At 44.4% G+C, this 21,543-nt stretch overlaps 1 protein-coding gene across 2 annotated transcripts; it reads left to right on the top strand.

Moving 5' to 3' along the window:
* Positions 1-844: 844 nt before the first annotated feature.
* nr2f5 (nuclear receptor subfamily 2, group F, member 5) lies at positions 845-20,619 on the top strand. Of its 2 annotated transcripts, XM_030749827.1 has the most exons (5): positions 845-2,041; positions 13,150-13,254; positions 13,300-13,430; positions 15,339-15,585; positions 19,240-20,619. In XM_030749827.1, exons 1-5 carry the CDS (start codon positions 1,675-1,677, stop codon positions 19,557-19,559), a joined length of 1,170 nt encoding a protein of 389 aa, XP_030605687.1. In that variant the 5' UTR covers positions 845-1,674; the 3' UTR covers positions 19,560-20,619. The 2 variants fall into 2 exon arrangements, with proteins under 2 accessions (XP_030605687.1, XP_030605686.1); XM_030749826.1 differs by having other exon boundaries at positions 13,150-13,430.
* Positions 20,620-21,543: the final 924 nt, after the last annotated feature.

The raw sequence follows: 21,543 nt of genomic DNA, 5'->3' as shown, positions 1-21,543 counted from the left end.
TGTGGTGTGTGTGTGTGTGTGTGTGTGTGTGTGTGTGTGTGTGTGTGTGTGTGTGTGTGTGTGTGTGTGTTTTAACAAAAGTTAAATTTTATGATTTAAAGTTCTTAAACGTCCCTTCCTAATTATTAAGCAGGAGCAGGTAACTATAAATATTACTACACATAAAGCACAAACTCTCTGTGCATTTGCGCCGCAGGATTCACATCTTTGTGAGGCGCATTTGAACCCAGATTAGTTTCCAACGCGCGTTTGATGCCACACAATTCTGCGCATATGTGCACTTCTTAAATTTAGGACAAACACAGAGCTTTGAGGCCGCAGGAGAGGAGCGTGGAAACTGCCTTCAAAAATCTAAATAATGACGCTGTGTGCGGCTAAGCCACTTTAAATGTCTCTCATCCTCATTAAAGTTTACATTAAACGTTAAAAGCCGTAAATTCCACAAAACTAACTGAAATGAATGCAGAAATCCACAACGAAGCGACGCATGTTCGCCCGTGTTTCTTAAAATTGTTTTAAGCCTAATGGTTATAATGCACAAACTCCACGGTAGGCCTATATTATCTATTGGACATTGATGGAGCCCACTTAAAAGTACTTGTGTCGCACCAACCGCCCCTGTCAGTCAAAAGCATCCAGTCAACCACTGTCCAATCCGGTTGCTCCTTACTTTTTTTTATTAGACTTATGGGGCCTATCGCGTCCGGCCCTCCAGCTCTCACTTCTCCTGCCGAGGGGAGGGGATACGACCTTATTTGGGATTTATGACCTTATATGGAGCGCCGCCAGGGGAGGGCAGCCGTGGGAGGCAGCCTTGCTAGTGACACTTTGGCGAAATTGTTGCTTTGAGTCTCAGACACTCGGAGGGTGAAGCGATAGTACGCTCGGACGGCAAAGCTTGTTCTGTAAGGTGTCTCTGTTCAGGCTCTTCTATACGGACCATCATCCGGGAAGCTCTGGAGATATTTCGCCTGTGTGGTGGGTAAATAAATGTCAGAGCGCCCACTGACGTCGCTTTCCAAATCCTCACCTCAGCGCGCAAGAAAAAGAGGAACAAGGATTGCGTGCTCCCCGGGACCTGCGCTTCATAAGCTGCGTGATCCAAAAGCTTGCTGGGACTAAATAAATCGAATGATATGAACATGTGTTCAGTCTTAAATCTAATTTGCATTTAATCTAGATGCAGTATTGAGCGTGCGGCCGAAGAAAGGCGCATGAGGCGAAATATTTTCCTCTGTATTCAGTTTCATTTGTCCAACTTTACATTCTCGCGGCAAGTAAATAATCAGACGGTGTTTGATTTTGATAGCCGAGACTCTGACTTATTGGACTGACTTTCCCAAGAGGTTACGCTCTGAAGAACAACGTGTTTATGGATGTCTGCGCAGCGAGGAACACCGGGAGTTGTAGGCTTTGCGCTTCTGCGTCGATCATGTTGATGCCTCGTTGTTGCTGTAAACTTTGATAGATGTTTACTGGACGATTTCAGCGATACCGAGAAACCCTTTGCACAGTTAAGTTCTGCTAAGCTCAGACTGACCTCTGGGGGAAAGTGGGAAGCGCCTTTTCGCCCTGCCTCATTTTTTTTTCTCCAGAAACGTCAGGACGGATCTCTATCACGCAATCTGACTCTCCTTCTGTGGTTTAAACAAAGGCCAAGTGTTTGGGGATAGCATGGCAATGGTAGTAAATCAGTGGCCAGAGAACATTTCTGCAGATCCGGGGTCTCAGCTCCAGATATGCGGCCAGGAGCCCGGCGGGGCGCCTGGAACACCGAACGGTTCCACCCCGGGGAACGACGCACTTTCCGGGGACAAGATTCCCAACGTAGACTGCATGGTGTGTGGGGACAAGTCCAGTGGGAAGCATTACGGTCAGTTCACCTGCGAGGGATGCAAAAGCTTCTTTAAGCGCTCTGTGCGGCGGAACCTCACTTACACCTGCCGGGGGAACCGAGACTGCCCCATCGACCAGCACCACCGGAACCAGTGTCAGTACTGCCGACTGAAGAAGTGCCTCAAAGTCGGCATGAGGAGAGAAGGTAAGGTTGGGTGCTCTGTGTGTGTGATGGCTGATTGAGTTTAGAAAACGTATTTCTGTGCGTAAAGTTTTGCGCAATGTTTTCAGCGTTAAAATATCAGGCTTAACAGGCCACGAAGTCTGGAAAAGATTTCACTGTTTAAAAAAATACTAACTTTTCACAGTGGGAACTTCTCTGGTTTCATTACTTTTCTTAAAACGCATGTGCTACAAAAATTCAGATGACTTCCTTTAATGCGTGAAAAAAAAAATATCCATAGACAAACTTTTGTAAACTGAAAGCAGTCTTCATCACTCTGACAGATTCACACTGACTGCATGGAAACAATCCAGTCAAGCCTAAATTCGTGTCACACTTAAACAAAAATAAACTTATACTAAAAACCAAAACAACAACAATAAAACTCAAGTTTTCTGCGCACCCTGAGTGGTTTGTGCGTCTTTACAGTGACTGTTGTTAGGGGTAAATAATCAGCCACCACTAAGCCGAGACTATCTCACACTTCACTTTTTGCTGAATCTAAACCATTCATCCCAGCGCGCTCTGTTCCGTGAAATCCTCCCTTTGTCTCGCTGTCTTAATTATGCTGTTTGCACACCGACACCCCGAGCCGCTATAAGAGGATGCCGCTACATTTGTTGCATTGTGTTGGATTAACAACGGGTCAGTTAGCGCCAAAGAGGAGCGGAGGAAACGTGCTGGTGAAGAGGAGCTTTCCCTTATGTATTGTCATTCAATAGCGGTGCACCGAATCAGAAGGCATGTGATTGCCATATTTAAAAAAAAAAAAGAAAAAGGAAAAGAAAAAAGAACCAACATCTCTTCAGGTTGTTGAGTTTGTGGGCTGTTGATTCATTATGAGGGTTTGTGCGTTCTGGGAAAAAATTATTGAGCCTTCGATACAGAGGGGGTAGTTTTCATCTGACTGAGGGCTATAATGCTGCTGGAATGGAAATTACGCACAATATTACTCAGAATATGTATATCTGCCACATGCGAACAGGCGAGATGTGAGTAATTAGGTTTTAATTGTACTGAGTGAAAAAGAGACGTGACTTCAGTGGTCCTCGGGAGACTTTCATAAAGATGTCACTTTTTTTTTTTTAATGTTCCTCTCAGAGGACAGAATAAGGTCAACAGCTGCGTCACCGCGAGCAGTCCTCCAAGGGCAGCGGCAGTGGCAGTTGAAGGACAGACCCCGCCGCCTTTTGCCACAGCCAAAATGTAAATAGCAGACAAAGACGTTGGAAATAACCCGCTCTCTTCAGAGACGAGCTGAGAGGAGATGATCCCTCAGGGGTTAGTGTGACTGAAGTCTGTGCCTCTGGCTGTGGATGTGTGTGTTCACTGTACGCACAGTATTACCTCATGTTAAGTACCCGCAAGCCACACCAACTCAGTCATGCTTTATTCCGACTGAATGAACCCGAGGAAATCTCCTGACGCGCCGCGGCGCGTTTACGGGAAAAGCAGTTAGTCCATCTGATTCAGTCTGTAAAAGGGAAAATCTCTGAATAGAGCCGAAAACATAACAGCTGAAGGGAGTCTGGGTCTCAGTTTCATATTCAGTATTATGAAGAAAATAGTGAAATCTTAATGTTTTGAGCGTAAAAACTTTGAGGGTGTTTGAAGGCAGAGAGACAGTTTATATTTAATTTAATCAGTTTATATTTTGCGATGCCACTTTATGAGGCCGAGACATGAAAAATAAGTATTTGCTCATTAATTACAGACTAGTTTAAAACAGGAAGACAAATTGTCGGACAAAAACCACAAGTTAAAAATTGTGTTTCTCGTTTAAATAAAGCAGATAATATCATGTGACTGAAGGAAGGTCGTGAAAAGATAATAAAACGTCTGTAAATGTTTTAAATTAGAATCACTTTAAAGGCGATCGCTCATTGACTGGTTTATATTGACGACTTCGGCGGTTCTGGTTTCTGCTTGTGTGCAAACGGCTTAAATGTGGAGTAGGTCAACTTACACTGGACGCGCTCATCTGTTGGCCCGTTTGAGGTCAGCTGGATTAATCTCTGTCTTTAAATCCTCTTTGTCGGCAGACTTCTGTTTATCAGCGATCGCTTGTCTAGTTAGGACCATATTTGCTGAACCACATTCACAGTTTTCACTGTGGTTTTTATGGCACAAAGATTTCCAAATATGGGTGGAAGCGTCTAATGAGTCCATCAGACTTTTGTGAAGCAGTTAAAAACAGGCAGGCGCCTGCTGCAGAAATAAACATGATTTTTCATCAATATTTGAAAACAATAATAATAATAAAATTATTTTTATTCTGACATCTATTATAATTTAACCAAGATTATGGGTCAAATATCATTATATGGTCTCTCTCACCACAGACGTCATACTTAAATATTGTTTTCTTTATATTTTTTCTACAGGTTTCCAAACAGATGCACCCCCCCCCCCCCCCCCCCCAATGATTTAGACACATGCGCTCTCGAGCAGCAGCAGTTGTGGACAAAGATGCAGTTTGTTGAGCTGATTTGTGATTCTGTTAATTATTTAGAAGCTTTTTCACTTCCCTTGAAATGTGCTCTGTGATAGCATGTAGGTCATATGTGGGTGCAGTTGGCTGGAACATGTTATGCAATTATTATATAACAAGGTTCACCGGTTTCATCCACAGATGGAGTATCAGGACATGTAAAGATTATGTTTTTGGATAGCCGAGCCCTGCTGGTGATTAACCCAGTTTGCATCTTCTCATAATTCCACCTCACATAGAAAATCAGCTCTTAAAGAGAAAATGTGCTGTAAGTTATAAAAATGTGGGAACTCTTTGTATCGCTGACAGTGCTCCATAAATAAATATTTAGCTGCCCGAGAAGTCGTGCTAAAAGTTTTATGAGTGGACTGTGGCAGATTCAGAAGTTCTTTGCTTTCAAGTGAGTGGTGTTTGTTTCCCAAAGGGGACGTTTGACCTCTTTCTGTACACTGCTGTGTTGAACATAATATCATTTGTTGGAGACTCTTAACCAGGGCACCTTTCAGCAGCATGACAGCAAACATTTCACTGCTGGCTTCAGTAGGAATCAAACCCCTGAAACCTTGGCAGCGTTAGTGTCATTGTCTCACCAGGCAGCTACACAGAACCTCCACTTGTTCCTCTGTCAGTGCAGTTTCTAGGATGACTAGGAAGCAGAGAGGCAAGAAGAATCAGCCTGACAGTCCCTTTGAACCACAGTGAATGTTTTAATTTTGAAACACGCTGCAAGGACGAGCCACTGACTTTACTGAGGACAGAGAGACGTGTGGGAGTTTACTGCTCTGATTAATTCATTCATGCGCAGTGATAAGGTCATCTTGTCTGTTGTATGCGTCTTCAATCAGTTGTACGCACGCAGCACTTGTGGACACACGCACAGCTATTGGAGTCTAGTGACAGTAAATAGTCTCAACATCCATTTGTAGCACAGGAACGTGTAAAACCCACACTGAACATGCTCAGTGGGGAGACTGCTGCCTCCTCTGACCCACAAAATGCCAACAGCAGTGAAAAATATAGGTCAACCAAATCTAAAACATTAATAACACACGGGCTGAAGTCAAAGTCCAAAAGTGTGAACCATCAGGGGCCTCTCCGGTGAGCAAACACCCCGCTGGAGCACTAAAGTCTAACACTGTATTGACTAATCCATCCTCCACAGTGAGCAGGCAATTTAACAGCAAAGCACTGCAGTTTGGCCTCATTCTGGCACTGAAATCTTTACTTATCTCATTCATGTAGCTATTGAAGAAGCAAACACTTAACCCCTGTCACTGCACTCATGAGCTAAGTCATTATTAGAGGCTTCTCAGAGGAAAATAACTACCATAGACAAACCAAGCGGTATTTTCTCCGGGGCTGAAGAATGCTGCAGTTCCTCGATTAGCCGGCTGAGACGGCACCAAAAAGCAAGTCAGTTCCCATAAATTCCTAAATGTCCAAGTTAAAAGCAGAAATGAGCATTTTTACGGCCTGCTGCAGTTTCTTTGTCACTACAGCTAATTTATCCTCTCAGAAATATTTTAAGGGGAGATTTTTTTAATAACTCTCCCATTTAAACTTCAGTTAAGTTATAATGTTGGAAGTGTGGCTGATTGGACTGACAGGTGAATGATGACACAGGCAGATGCTGCCAGGGTTCGAGTCTGCTGCGTGTGAGTCTACTACGTGCCTTTTGAGGCAATTTTAACACAGCAAACTTATAAATAATATGACTTACTGTTTTCTAATTCTGAGGATTTTCTTTCAAACCTAATGTGGTGCTGACCAAAATGCTAATGCTAAAGCTCAGCATTTAGCTTCACAAACCAACGGGTGGTGCACGGTGGCTACGTCAATCTTTTATAGACAGTTTATGAGCAAAACATATCATAAAGCGGTCCATCAGAGGCTGCAGTGTTATCTCCAGTGCTGAGGCTTTATCCTGCTATCACAGTTCTGATAGAAAGGAATCTGTGTGCCGTTTCGTGCCATCCCAATGTGACAACAGTAAACATGATGTGACCTTTCAGGTCCATTCACTCCGTCACTCTGGACTGTTTTGCTTGCAACTGAAGTAGCTCAACCTGTTTCCACGTGTCACTGAGGTCACTTGTACTAACACAGTTGAGAAGGAGGCATTTAATGTCAGTCAGGGAGATGTGAACACCCTAAAAGGCTTCTCCTTTAATCTGTCACACACGTGTTCTCTGACAGAGCTCCTCTGGGAAGCCGTGAACATTTATTTTTTAAGGATTTAGCTGATGATCTCACTCATGCCCACTGGGTTGAGGAGTAGAAGTCCTTAGAAATAAAAGTTGTTGATGAAGCTCTAAAGCACCATAAACGCGTGCGCCTCAACATGAAATATAATTCAAGATGGACAGCTTAGTTGTGCTGTAGCTCACTGTGTGTGCATAACTGTAGCGTGAATCATACGGCTTGGGTTGAATTCACTTTGCTAATTAATTTATTAACTGTCTCATCAGAGCGTGAGAGAAAGAATGAGGCACCCTCAGCCTCTCATCCCTCCACGTCTCTGTCTGTCTGTGTCACTGCGTCCTCTCCCGCACTGCCTCCGGTTTTTCTGCGCTCCCGTTCTGGTGTTCGCTGCAGACCGCGGCTCCTTCATGATGTTTGACAGACAGCCGGGGACGGAGCGAGTCCCCCCCCACGGTGTGCAGGTGGTTTGATGTCAAACATTTCTCTTTAGATGGAGAGAGAATGAAGCTGTGTACGGAAACACTATCATAGACCAAGTATCCATTTTCTACACTTTATTTCTCTCTAAATGATTACATTAATTTATATGAAGCTCTATAAAACTAAATGGTGGATTGTGACAGTTTGCAGCAGGGTTCAGATCTCTATCAGCCATCACTGCACTGTGGGGTACCTCAGATACAGACACCTGCAGTTAGGTTGCATAGAGTCGAGCAATTAGTCAACCCTTTTACTCCGAATGCATCGGCCGTGGCACAACATACTTCAAAAGTGCCGCCGTTCGCGGACTTCCGGCAACAAATACTGTGTGCCAAAAAGTGATCGTCTGCCAAAAAGTGATTGCCAGAAAATGATTTCCCATATTTAAACTGTTGTAAATGACCTGCTGACCTATAATCTGAAAAATATGTCAAACATATCTCTCGTGAATGATATCAAGTCATTTTGAGTAAGAAACAACATTTCTGTCACAAGGTAGAAGCTGCAATCAGTTTTTGGCAGTGACTTTTATATATTCTTTATTTATCAGGGTAAAAACTGCGATTGGCCAGATTTTAAAGAAATATCTGTACAAGAGGGCAGCAGAAATCAGAACAAATATAACATTAGACTCTATAAAGATATTTTAAGTGACCAAAGAGGACTGGATTTATTATAATGTACGTGCAATAATGCAGAGTCATAAACATACTTGAATAACAGGTCATTTCTTATTTTATATTTAAGCCCTTCATAAATCCTATTGACTACACTCTATTCACCAGTATAAGCAAACACATTACACATAAAAGCACATAGAAACATCAAAAATCACTTTCTGGCAGACGATCACTTTTTGGCACAACACCGGAACTGTTTGCATTTTTTCGATTGGACCAACGGTTGCGGAGTTACGGTAAAAAGCCAGCTGATCAGCGTTCCTTTGATCAGCCGACTCAGCGCTGATACGCCACGTCTCAATCAGCTGTTCGCCGCTATTGAGGGCGAGTAACGGGCGCTTCAGCAGCGATCGCCCAGCGTTAAAGGGCTACACCTCATAATCACAAGGCTAACACGCCTATTTTATGAGACAGGAACACACCTGGTAACGTGCAGCATCAGTGAGCTGGCTGAGAGGCTGCAGGTTTCACGTCTTGGACGCCGGGTGCCTTTAAGAGAGGCTGAGAGACAAAGTGGGAGGGAGGAAATGAAAACAAACAGGTGTGTGGAACAGGTAGGCAAGTGTTTGAGGTGTGGTCCTGCTCCTAAACTCTAGATAAAATTATCTCAAATTTATAGATTTGAGCAGCATTAGAATTCATGTTTTTTTCTACCTTAAAAACCTCTCCTTTTAGCTCTGCCCTCCATCAGCTGAAGGTGAAATATGTCTCTTTAGCTGCTAAAAGCTCCGTTATATTCCCCAGCTAATGTTTTCCTGCAGGACGGGGTGCACGCACTGCTTTCAAACATCATTGCCAATACAAAACGAACACTAGACGAGTAAAAGCGAACCAAAACAGTAAAGCTGTGGGCTGCTCCATCAAAACAATGAGCCATAAATGTCACGCAGCTCAGCAGAGCTGAGGTGAGCTGCTCTTTAGGTTCAATACAAGTAAATATGTTCACATACAAGAAACCACGAGATGCACTGTTATTATAAGATTTTATGTCACCGGAGCTTTAATTAGGACGATTTCCTTTTTTTCTGGCAGCAGAAATATTTCTGTAAGATAAACAGAAGAAGAGAATAATCTGCTCCTGCACAATAACACACAATGTGATCGGCTGAGCGAACATGCAGCCAGCCTGGCTGTTTGAAACCACACTCCACAGTAACCCTGACCCTAACCACCACATAAATAACGGTCATTCTTTGGAAGAATTAGCACCAAACCCTGAGCTATATTTTAATCATTATAGAAACAACTGACCTGAATTTTCCTTCAAAAACAGGAAAAAATGTGACTAGCAGTGCTAACCGTCCGTACTGCCTCTGAGAGCTGAGCTCTAAGTTGAAATCACAGTGAAAATATTAGGAATAAATGAGCTTCTCTGCTCTTTGCCCTGCCTCACTGACCTCAGGTCAGAGTTCGGAGAAAAACTGAAACGCTCTCCCTCGTCTGCCGGGTCACACATGTTCACCTGGACGCGCTGAAGCATGAAAATCTGTTTTTTTACTCTCCAATTGCATTTCTATCAGATGAGATTTAGCTTTGCAACCAAGGATTTATAATTTTTTCATACTTGCAGGATTGCTTTTGTTACAGGAGTTTCACACACACACACACGACCTCGCTCTGTGACAGTATGACACGCAGGTTCATTTGGGGAAGCATGTTTATTCTCTGCTTGCCGATGGAAGTTTTAGAAATGGAAAAGCTACTTATTAAACGCAGCTATTAGACTGAGACAAATCTATAATGCGTCTGTGTTGCCCTGGCACTGTGACCTTTTAGTCCAAATGTTGATAGGCCTTAATTGTATTTAGCTGCTGTAATTCCACTAACAGTCTGACCCAGAGGCTAATCCAGGGCAGCCAGGCAGTGAACTGTGCACTCTGCCAGCTGCCATTTGCTGAAGTGGCATTTTGAAAGTCGCAGCTGAAATGTCCCATGGTACCTCTGTTTGCGTGCACTTTCCTCCTCTCCCTCATTCTTTTGCCCTCATTTCATGGCCTACCTACACAGGATGCTGTTTTGTGTGTGTGTGTGTGTGTGGGGGGGGGTTTGTTTGCTTCCTTTTCTGCCCTCAATTTGGATTCAGATTAATTTATTTGACACAAAAAACAAAAAAACAAACACCATATATCTTTTTAAACTATCTGACAAGTTCAGTCAGTTGCATTAAGGTCAATCACAGTGCACCAATTAAAAAGCTGGATACAGATTATGGCACACACTCAAATCTGGACCCCCCCCCCCCCCCCCCCCCCCCTTTAATTCTCTGGTTTCCTTTCTCTTGTCCGGGGGCATCTGTTTCCATCTAATGTCATTTCTGTCTCTCTCGCTCTCTTTTTGTCCGTCTCCACGTAAACGCACTTCATCTCTTTGTCTCTGCTGGCCTTTCTTACTCTCTGCTTCTGTGGACCTCACTCCATCACCCTTCTGCCCTTTCCTTTCGGTCCATGCCACAGTCTTGTACATCGGCTGTAGGCGAGTAAAAACAGAGAGCTGTGTGTCTTAAGTCAGGCGTACTCGAGTGCTCTGCCTCTCAGGCACAAGTGACCCCCACAATGAGGCTTTTGAAAAGTCAAGTGGATCAAGTAGATTCACCAACATCTGTGGGATTAACCACCAATCAACATGAGAGCAGATTAATAGCTGTGAATTCACAAATCAGGGACGCGAGGAGGAGCGGCGGGGTCTCAAACTGTCGACTTCAGTGAATAAAATCTTAAATTCTTCCTGGAGGTCAAGCAAAACGTGTTTTACAATGTGTTCGGGGCATAAAGGAGAAACTCAAAAGTAGTTCAAACCAGGTTGTTCTCACAGTCGATTTTTTTTAGATGAAACCAGGACAGAGTGACAGATTCAGGTTACAGAAGTACTCCGATGTAGATGTGGACCAAAGAGCCTTCTGAGTCCTCCCAGAGAAGTTAGGAGTCGTTTTAAAAGTGCCCCTTCTGGTATCTCTTACATCATTTAAATACTGTAAGCTAAATGAAAGATGGATGTCACTCCCTGCTTTGTAAAGGTCTGTTTTGGCATCTCCATCATGTGTTTTTCTTTTTTGGTTTGTTTGATGCTCCAGTGGACACCGACAGCATCCAGAGGTCCAGTTCAGCGACGTGAAGTCTAGCAGACGGCAAACAGCAACAGCAGCACCACCCGTCAGTTAATGCATAAATTTAAGCATTTGGAAAATGTATGCAGTGCATTATATACAAACTCACCTGCTGTACAGCCTGACTGTTATTATTCAGAATCACCCTTTAACCTACACCATGCTGTTACTGTTGTAGCCGTAAAGGTTTCAGAGTCCATATTCATAATGTTTTCTGATGTATCTATCAGAGGTGTCTCAGTGCCTAAAGCTCAGTGTCAGTTTTATATAACCAGATTTATTTTTTAAAGTGATCTTGAAGGTTTCTAAAGTGGTGCAGAAAATACTCCCACATGTTGATCTGAAGAGCAGCTCCCAGAAACATATTCTTAAAAACATTTTCTTTAATTTGGAAAACGTCTTAAATCTTTCACAAACCTGCATTACAATAACGTTTGTGACTGAAAGCATCAACACTGTGTCATTTAGCAGTCTCTCACTTCACGCTCAAAGCACCTCAGAGTGCCTGAGGTGACAAAAACCCATATTTGATCAGGTAATCTTTGTGGAAATTGCAATGCTTGCTCTTGGAGCGCTTTCACCCCCGCTGCTCAGAGTGCAGTTTTATTTTTGCGTGTTTGTGAAATCCTGCAAAGACAGATGCACGCGGCTGATCCGACAGCCATCCCGTGCAAAACAAGATGAGAGCTGCAGGAGTGCGAGTGGCGAGGAATGCCCCGTTGTGCAACATTGCCTTTGAGACAGGCGACACCTCCTCAGAGCAGCAAAGTGCGACTGCACTGTTTGCCAAAGGAGACCGCATTCTTTTCCGGGAGCACGGGTTGACACAAGTTCACAAGCAAAACTGGTACTTTGAGGTCAACACCTTTTTGTGCAGAGGTATTTTTTGGGCACAAAGGACAGGCTGGAATTAAAGGCATTTTTATAACGCTCCTGAGTGATTTGACCTCTCGTTTTGCAGACGCGCCGTGTTGTGTTCGCTTGACACAGCTGCTGTGTGTGAGGTGACAGGTGATGGAGAGTTAAAAAGCATTTTCCAAACCCTTCCTCCTCCCTTTCTTTCACCCCTCCCTCCACCTGTCTCTTTATGTAAACCACAGCTTTCTATCTAAAGCCTTATCTCGGCCTGTATTCAAGCCTATTGAACCTTCACCTTCTCTCTCTTTCCCTCTCTCCACTCTTCCCTCAGACCTCACTTTGCCCCCAATCTCCCTTTTTTTAACTTATCACCTTTCACTCACTCCTCCTCCACCTTATCTCACCATTTCAGCCTTTTACCTCATTTTTTCCACCCCTCTTTGCATTTTCATCGCCTCTCTCCCCTTGCTCGCTTGCTCGCTTGCTCTGTGTAACAGTAGATGGAGTTATTAGTCAGACAGTGGATGACTGAACAGGTGTTTTCCAAATGGGCCTCTGAGCACTCGCCGCATCATCATTGCTCCACACCAGAGGGGGTTCGGGGGTGGAGGTTAGGGCTTTGTGTGCATGTGTGTGTAGAAGAGCTTGGCCTCTGCGTGCCCCTTTCACCTCAGGCTGGGCCATTTGCCAGTGCACGGACTGCAGGCGGGGTGTTACCATATGCATCCATGTGTGGGTGCATATGTAGGTGTGAAGAAGTGTTATATTTTTACCAGCTGCTGCCTGTCATTACTCACTGATGCACAGCGGCACTGGAGAATAGCCTCGGCCGGTCACTCTCCATTCGTCCACCGAAAAAACGAGAAAACATTGTGTGGCTACACTTTTCGCCCCTACAACCACCTTTCTGCCCCCCACCCGCCCCATCCAGCACATTGGACACGCTCAATTTGCTTCTTCCTTTTCTGTCTTCATCTCGTCTCCCTTCTGTTGCTTCTGCAGGCTTTTAGGACCCTGACTGTGGAGAGTCCCTTTGGGTGTAGTAATTTTGTATACTAACATAACAAGCTTGCTAAATGATAAAAGTTTCATAACAACCTGATGGCGTTCTGAGCCTGTCTTCCATAAAAAACGCAGCTGTGGAGGAGACGGGAGCACAGATATTAGTCCACATTAGTGTGCTCCAGTCCTGTTTGGTCCTTAATGACTTGTGATCCAGATAAAAAATTCAGATGTCTGCAGAGGGATTGTCACCATCCTCTTTCTCTTCAAACAGCTGTACAGCGAGGACGCACATCAAACTCCCAGAGCAGTCCGGGGCAGTACCTGACCAATGGCACCGACCCCTACAACGGCCAGCCCTACCTGTCGGGTTTCATCTCTCTGCTGCTTCGCGCTGAGCCCTACCCAACTTCTCGCTACGGGGCTCAGTGCATGCAGGGGAACAACCTGATGGGCATCGAGAACATCTGCGAGCTCGCGGCCAGGCTGCTGTTCAGCGCTGTCGAGTGGGCCAAGAACATCCCCTTTTTTCCCGATCTGCAGCTCATGGATCAGGTGAGACCCGAGTAGACCGAACCGAATCAGAATGAAACCCAAGCCAGGCTAGCTGCTTCCTGCTGTTTCCAGTCTTTGTACTGGGGTAAGTCACAGACGGGGAGAGCTGTCGGCCTTTCTTCCATCTTACTCACAATAAGACGATGAATAAACATATATGCAAAGTTCCACTGTGTGAAATTCGTCCTTCAGTAATTCATGCACAGAAATGCCAGAAAACAAAAAATTAAAATAATAGATTATACTGCAGTGTTGAATCAGCGAAAACTGTTATCAATCTATTGCCTACAATTTCACAACATATAATGAACAGATACATCCCCTGCTCACATTTAGAATGGAACTGAGCCAATCAATAATCGAATAACAGCCATTATTATTCCTCTTTTGTTACTTTGTGGCATATAGAAAGAAATCGATTTTGGCAGAAACCTCCACTCCCAACATTCAGTCCACATAAACCTGACATCAATCATGCACGTGTAGATTTATGTCAGCTGCAAAGACTCGGCATATATATCTGCACCAAATCATTAACATATCCAGTCACGTCAGGTCCACATACAGGATAGAATATTTCTGACCTTTTCGTGTCAGTTCACTCAGATATGCTAATCTCTCTTTTAGCACTGATATTTGATCAAATACTGCCAGCGGTGTCTCAGAGACACACACCAGGTGTCCTATGGCACGTGTGCCACAGTGAGACAGGTCTGTCGGTGCTGACTACACACGTGTAAACGATGCTTTTGGGTCACATTTAAAGATGAGCGTCATTTTTTTCAGCATCCCAGGTTAGTTTGTGGTTTAAACCCAAAGCAGTGCAAAGTAAAGTGCAAGTAAAACTACGAAGATGTAAATGGAGCAGGAACCACAGTCTCCTGGCTGACAAACACTCGTTTAACCTCCTAACGTGGACTTTGTAGCTCTCGTAAAGAGAAACTGTAACTGTCGCCATCCAGAATCACTGCGGCTGGTGCTGAGGGCACCGACACTTTGTGCTCATCGCTGTTATACCGGCCACATGTGACGGAGCAGCAGTAAGTCACGCTCTGGGATGAGAACTTGTTGGGCTGCTTCAAAGATCATTTTTTATGTTAAACTGTGTCTGCAAATATAATCAAAGTTTAATGCTCTTCTGTCGTAGCACGTGTTGTCTCATCCTCTCGTATCCTTTTCATTCTTTTTAAATTAACAATAAATTCCTCGTCACAGTGTAAAGATCCTTCTGTGAGGCATGCGTATCAGGAATTTTCTGTCATTGCATCATTTGTGTGAGCTTCCTTCTTCCTGCAGTGAATGAATACTTCAATGAAGCTCTTGTGTGTAATTTGCATTAACTTTTAGATAATGCTACCAAATTCTGATCATTTCCAGAGGTGGATTGAATTACTGAATGTTAAATATATCCGGTGTTCTTCTTCACTTAGGATTGATGTGTATATGTTGTTATCTGGTTACATGTCAGTGATGGGTGTAAAAGCTGTCTAAAGCCTGCTGAACTGTAATTGGAAGGCACTTGAAGTGCTCAAACACGGAGCAATTCTCCAAAGGGCCGTCACAGTTTTAGGCTTCAGACACATTTTGCCTTTATTAGTTTTATATTTATGACTAAAAGCAGAAATGTCAGAGGCAAATTAGTCATCCACACGTGCTCTGGCTTCCTCCCACAGTCCAAAGGCGTGCGGTTAGTGGGGTTAGGTTAACTGGTGATTCTAAAACGCCCATAGGTGTGACTGTGAATGGCCGCCTGTCTCTTTGTGTTAGCCCTGCGATAGACTGGAAACCTGTTGCCCTATGGCAGCTGGGATAGGCTCCAGCCCCCCCACATACACACTCAGATGTGTGTGTGTGTGTGTGTGTCTCATCTGAAGTAAAGTAATAATCACCTTATACACTTGTTTCTAGGTGGCCTTGCTGCGGATGTCATGGAGCGAACTCTTCGTCCTAAACGCCGCCCAGTGCTCCATGCCGCTTCATGTGGCCCCTCTGTTGGCAGCGGCCGGCCTGCACGCATCACCTATGTCAGCCGAGCGTGTCGTGGCCTTCATGGACCACATCCGAGTCTTCCAAGAGCAGGTGGAGAAACTGAAGGCCCTGCAGGTCGACACGGCTGAATATTCTTGCCTCAAGTCCATCGTGCTCTTTACGTCTGGTGAGTTTGTATGAAAACTGGGCAAAATGGGCAAAATGGGCTTCTCAGTGTAAATCTGGAACAAGGGCCTGAGTAGAAGATAACCAAAAGTTTGGAAATGGTTTGCACATTATCTTCTGATGTCTGAGGTTCATCACCCAGAAACGCAAAATCAGCTGTATTACCGATTTGAATCTTGATACAACCAATTTATGTCATTGTTTGAGTATTGTTCCAGAGTACTGTTAGTTCGCACTGCTGAATCTGTCTGTGGTTGCCCTTTATGTCTGCTGAGAGGTTATAAGACCGGTGCCATCTGTCTCCCGTGAGTGTCTTTATTCTGCTCAGGGAGGGAGGGAGGCATTAGCATCCTGCTAATCTGACTTCTGTTGGCACGATAGCGTTCTGTTTACTGAACATATAGGCTTACAGTATCATGTTAACAGCATAACCTGAATTAGATCACCAGCAGCACGGTTATTCTGTGCATTTAAACACAGCCAAGGCAAACATTTGGTCATAGTAAACTCAGGTACCCAGTGAAAAGAATAAAAACAGTACACATAAGTTTCATTATATTGTAATCTTTAATATGCCGTATAATATATTACTGGTACAGATTAATTTAAATGGCAACTATAAATACCTGCGATGTTATGCAAAGGTGCTGCTGTAGCTGCAGGGGACGTAAAAATGCTCAAATTCATCCTTAAAGTTGCAAATGTAAGTTTTAAGAAAGCTTTAGGGTCAAAGCTAATTAAAAAAAACAAACATTAGTTTGTTGTATTTGGAAACACAAACGCTCTGAAGGCGTCCGCCTTCCCCGAGCTGCATTTGGAAAAAATAATCCGTTTTTTACCTTCTCAGCGCCGCCGAGCCTGACCGAGAGGTGACCTCTGATGCTGCTGTGGATTCAGTCTCATTGGCTCCATATGTAAATGCTGCTGCTAGTCAGTCATGGTCTCTGCCCTCCATGAATCTGACTGTAATGTGATCACTTTGTCATACTGTAAGAGGCAGATATTGACCCCTGTGAGCTGCTTGTGCTTCTCTATGTTTTGCTGAAGGAAAGAATAAACTTTTACCAGAAACTATAAACTTCATATTTGTATTTTAATTCCTGCAGTCCATCGCCCACACAGTTGGTGGGAAAGACTCACTGAAAACAACAGCAACAAAAAGAAATCTGTTTAAATAAAGTTTAAGAAATGACAGCTGCCTTATATTGTATTGGCACATTTGTACCCAAAAATCCGGTGTTATAATCCCTGTATTATACACAGTACAGTACTCAATAACAAAGAAATGCCTTTATGCTAGAATAGATTTGTCAGTTTGCGTCCAACGCTTTGAAAAACAGGACTCTTGAACCTCATGACCTCACATTATGTGGCAATATGTCCTCCCCGCTGAGTGACAGACAAGATTAAATCAAAATGTAATGGTTTTGCATCTTGGCAAAACCCCTGGCATCTGCATTGTTTTGATCCTGCTTATACACAAAGCCTGTTGAGGTTTATCCCGACAGTCACTGGGTTCCAGTGCCAGCCAAAATACTGTCACATGTGGGATATTTCACTGAGAGATCATGCTTTGTGACCCAGAGGGAAATAGATGGTGAAGAAGCCAGCACTGAGATGTCTCTCCTCTGTGTTATTTGGTTGCCTTTTTCCCCTCTTTCCTACCTTGCATGATTTGTCAGATTCACTCTCTGTGTGCTTAGCATCTTCACCGAGCTCTCTGTATGTGGGTATCTGAGGATCCTCCTCTCCCTTCTTTTGCCTGTTTTCATCAGCCATCTCTCCTTCATGATCCCATCTATTATTGAAACCAGGCATTCACCCCTCCTCCCAGCGCTCCCCAAACTGTAAACTCCAAGCCTAGCCTGAGCCCCAGGACCCCTGCCCCCACTGCAGGAGTTGAATTATGTATGGTGCATTTCAGTGAGAAGGAGGATTCGCTGTGACCTACATAACCCCTATAGCCCCGAGCATCCCATGTGACCTCCCTGTATGCACAGAGGCACATGTATACACATTGAAAAGCTGCACATTTTGGCAAGACCCTCTGAAGACAATACTGTATTATCTTTTATTTGGTGAAATATTCAGATTTTAACGACACACACACACACACACACACACACACACACACACACACACACACACACACACACACACACACACACACACACAGTAAACGGACCTGTTAATAAATCTTACTCCTGCAGACCTGGCAGGGTGACCTAACAGGCTCAGACAAACACCAATTGTCTCTCACCTCCCTCTGAGTCCCCTCCCGCCGCCCCCCCCGTGAAGTCCAGTCCCATCAATCCACATCAGAGAGCGGGCACCTCAGTCCTGCCACCCTGATCCCTCACCCCCACTGACCTGGTGTGTGCCCAAGGATCAGACAAAGGAACACGGCACTTGGCGTGGAAGGGCGCCCACAGAGCTGTCGCTTCGGCACGCGAAGTAGTTTCAGTCTCACAGAGCTTTGCTAATCCCGACCAGGCACCGACTGCCTTGTCACGCAGGACCCCCAAGAGGTCAGCCTGACAGAAACGCAGTCCAGCTGCCCCCCGAGCGGAGGAAAATACAGCCGAAGTGGGAGCGATTATTCACCCAGAATGATGAGAATAGCGTCAGCTGGGGGTGGGGAGGGATTGACAGCTTGATTAAAATATGAGGTGAATTAATTAATTTTTTTTGTGGAACCGAGGCAGGGTTTTACACAGGGGACAGATCAAAGTGTGAGGAGACAAAGGGGGCCCGTGATGCAAGATGACGGGCTAAAACTCACGGGCCAACGCCTTTAAACGGAAAGAACAAGCTTGAGAATAAATTGCCCTCATCGAATACCTGCCTTCAAAATGTGGGTTCACGCAGGGGGCAGGGTCTCAGAGCGCTCCCACTTCAAGTACAGTATGTGGTCGAGTACAGTAGAATGTGTCTTTGTTTTGAGTTCACACATCTCTGACCTGCTTTGCTAAATCCCCTGTGATCTCCGCTCCATGCAGAGGGTGTGAAAAGTACTGTGTGCTGTGTTACCGGGGGGGGCAGAAGGGGTTGGAAGGCAGAACATGTCCCCCCAGCTGAGGAGAAAGTGAACTCTGTAGTGTGCCGTGAACACAGACCACAGGGGCGGAAGTAGAGCCGCCTCTCTGCTGCGACAGCCTTCGTTTTTGTTACTTCTTCGTTGCTCATTCTTGGAATGAAGAAGTGGTGAAAACGCCGCTCTGCCAAACACTGAAAGGTTTTGTTAAAATGTTTCCCTAGAAGCAAATTTCATACCGTGCCAGCTGAATGATACAGCATTAGCCTGATAACATAATCCAGCATGTCAGGACCCAAAATGAGAAAGTTATTTTTCTCACGCAGTTATTGCTCAGTGGCCGTCCCACAAGTCTGACCTACACATTTAAAGTCTGACACGTGTCCAGCTCCCGTCATTCAAAACAGACATGTGAATATGAATCGCTGCGTTTGGGAAAACGTCCAGTTACAGAATAGGATGTCTTGGTCCCCGCTGACCGCACTGGAAGCCTCAGAACATTGGCCACTGTCCCTGACTGGGCGTCTCAAAACTCACCTTTCTTTTTCACAAAGACACTAGTTGTGCTAAAGTTTCATAGATTTTCATATCAATTCTTAATCTTCTCTTCCTTTCTGCTAGATGCTATGGGCTTGTCAGACGTTGCTCATGTGGAGAGCATCCAGGAGAAGTCTCAGTGTGCTCTGGAGGAGTACGTAAGGAACCAGTACCCCAGCCAGCCGAACCGCTTTGGACGCCTCCTCCTCCGCCTGCCCTCCCTGCGCATCGTCTCCTCTCCGGTCATCGAGCAGTTGTTTTTTGTGCGCCTTGTCGGCAAGACACCAATCGAGACGCTCCTCCGCGACATGCTGCTCTCAGGCTCCAGCTACAACTGGCCCTACATGCCCGCCGTACAGCGAGAGCGGCCCATCTCCCTCCACTACAATGAGAACGGGCCCTGAAGTGGAAGGACAGACGAAGGAGAAGCTGCGTGGGAAATTAAGGTCAAAGGTTGACCTGACTACTCATCCATCCATCTTTTCTTCCCTTCACTATCTGTGTAAAACTTCCCCAGAGGAAGTATCTCCCTCACCATTCCGCTCTAAAGACCGCCAATGATACACCACCGTCCCGGTTACATTCACCATCGCTGACACAGAGACTCGGTGGCCCGTTGCAGTTCCTCAGCTGAGGCTACTTTTGAGATGTGGCGTGAGATAGCAGGTTGGTCGAATGGGTGATTGCGCAGTTCACCAGCAGGTCTGTTGGACTCACTTCAGATGTCAGTCTCAAAACCCACGCAAACAATCGCTGTGTGTTAGCATCTGTGCACAAGCATGGCGAATGCTGAGCAAGGGCTTGACCGATGGGACAGCCAAGAGCACAAAACCTGATGTAAATATACCAATTTTTCTAAAAAAAGAAAACCAGAAGCCATTAAAAAAGACAAATGCCAAAATGTCTTGAACTTTTGCAGAGGATGTTTTATTGTGTGTTTGTATTAGCACTGTTTATATGGAGAGAAAACTCATGATTGTGTCCATATGTACAGTATATCATTGATTCATAGACATCTAAGGCATATTAGGGTTCAGTTGGGGAAGCTCAGGTTCAGAGGGTGGGTACGCAGACATGCCAGTATCAGAAGAAAAGATGTTACACAGCAGCCTGTGCCAAAGCTGACAAATCACACTGTTTGGAGTATTTTGTGATAGTGGTGGTGATATATCTATATACATCTATATATATAGATATATATAGTTTGGTTTGTCTATAATTTGACTACACACTTGTTGTGGGGTCTCAGGGGAGAGAAGGACTTTGTAAAAATACAAATAAAAGGCACTTGCATTAAAAACTAGTCCAAATGTGCAGAATCACATCACCGCTGCATCCTTTCTACCCTGTTTGGCTCAAGAATATTTTTTCTTACTCAAAAGGCCCGTTTTTAACTCCTCCGTGGTGTTATCACCGGGGGGACAAATCTCATCCTCTTTATTAGTTTTTTTTTGTTAGTAATGATGTCAGTATTGGATCTTTTAGGGTGGGAGGGCGGGAGGGTTGGGGACTTTTACAAACTAGCTGTATTCGCCTTAGAACAAAGATTTTGTCACTGAGCATTTATCTTATGACTGTGCCATAATCTCTCGTTACCTGTTATAACAGGTATTATGTCCTGTCAGGATTGGAGGTGAGTTTGCATGAAGTTAAAATGTAATGTGCAAAAATTTTAATGCAGAATAATTTCTGCTTTAGAGAGAACTCTTTCTCACACACACACACACACACACAGTTTCTACAGCTCTGGCTGTGAGAACAGAAGCCCCGCCCGCCTGCTGTCCAAACCTTCTGTTTGTGAGGGTCGGCCCATCAGAAGACAGAACTAGCTGAAGGGCTGCACCACAGTATAAGATACACAGAAATGATTCTGAGCTGTCAATCATGCAAAAATACTCCAGTTCAAGGATTAAAAATGCACATTTGATCCACTTTAACATCTTCTGCACTTTCAGTTTTTAGACCTCATGCAAGCTCTTTCCACTTCCTGGTGATATTGTTGTGTAGGGAAAACCCCTCAGCTCGTGTCATTTTAGCTTATCGTACCGATGCCATAAAGTAATGTATCACTAACCTCTGAAAACCTCAGTCTATGTTACAATATTATCCCCATCAGACTTATGACTGTGACTTAGCTTAGGACTATTTTAAGTTGGTTTTTATTGTTTGACAGCCCGTCTCGCATGTCCAACACGGCACCACAGGATCAGCATCAGTGTTGATATTAGAAAAGCCGCCTCGGACCTTAGAAAGCTGTTCATTGGTAAATGCATTCACATAAAGTTTGTTTTTATCCTCTCTACTTTTGTTTGGATACAAAACTTTTGTTTGGATTATCCATTAATTAAAATAAAATTGTTTTGTTCACACTAACTTTTTGATTGTCTT

Source organism: Archocentrus centrarchus, chromosome 16 (assembly GCF_007364275.1).
Source record: "Archocentrus centrarchus isolate MPI-CPG fArcCen1 chromosome 16, fArcCen1, whole genome shotgun sequence".
Taxonomy (NCBI): domain Eukaryota; kingdom Metazoa; phylum Chordata; class Actinopteri; order Cichliformes; family Cichlidae; genus Archocentrus; species Archocentrus centrarchus.
This window is presented reverse-complemented; position numbering and strand designations above follow the sequence as displayed.

Excerpts from the sequence above, each read along its gene's own strand:
- nr2f5 (XM_030749826.1), top strand. The coding sequence starts at position 1,675 with ATGGCAATGGTAGTAAATCAGTGGCCAGAGAACATTTCTGCAGATCCG. Across the intron at positions 2,042-13,149 it reads AGTCGGCATGAGGAGAGAAG|CTGTACAGCGAGGACGCACA; the intron begins GTAAGGTTGGGT and ends CTCTTCAAACAG. Across the intron at positions 13,431-15,338 it reads ATCTGCAGCTCATGGATCAG|GTGGCCTTGCTGCGGATGTC; the intron begins GTGAGACCCGAG and ends ACTTGTTTCTAG.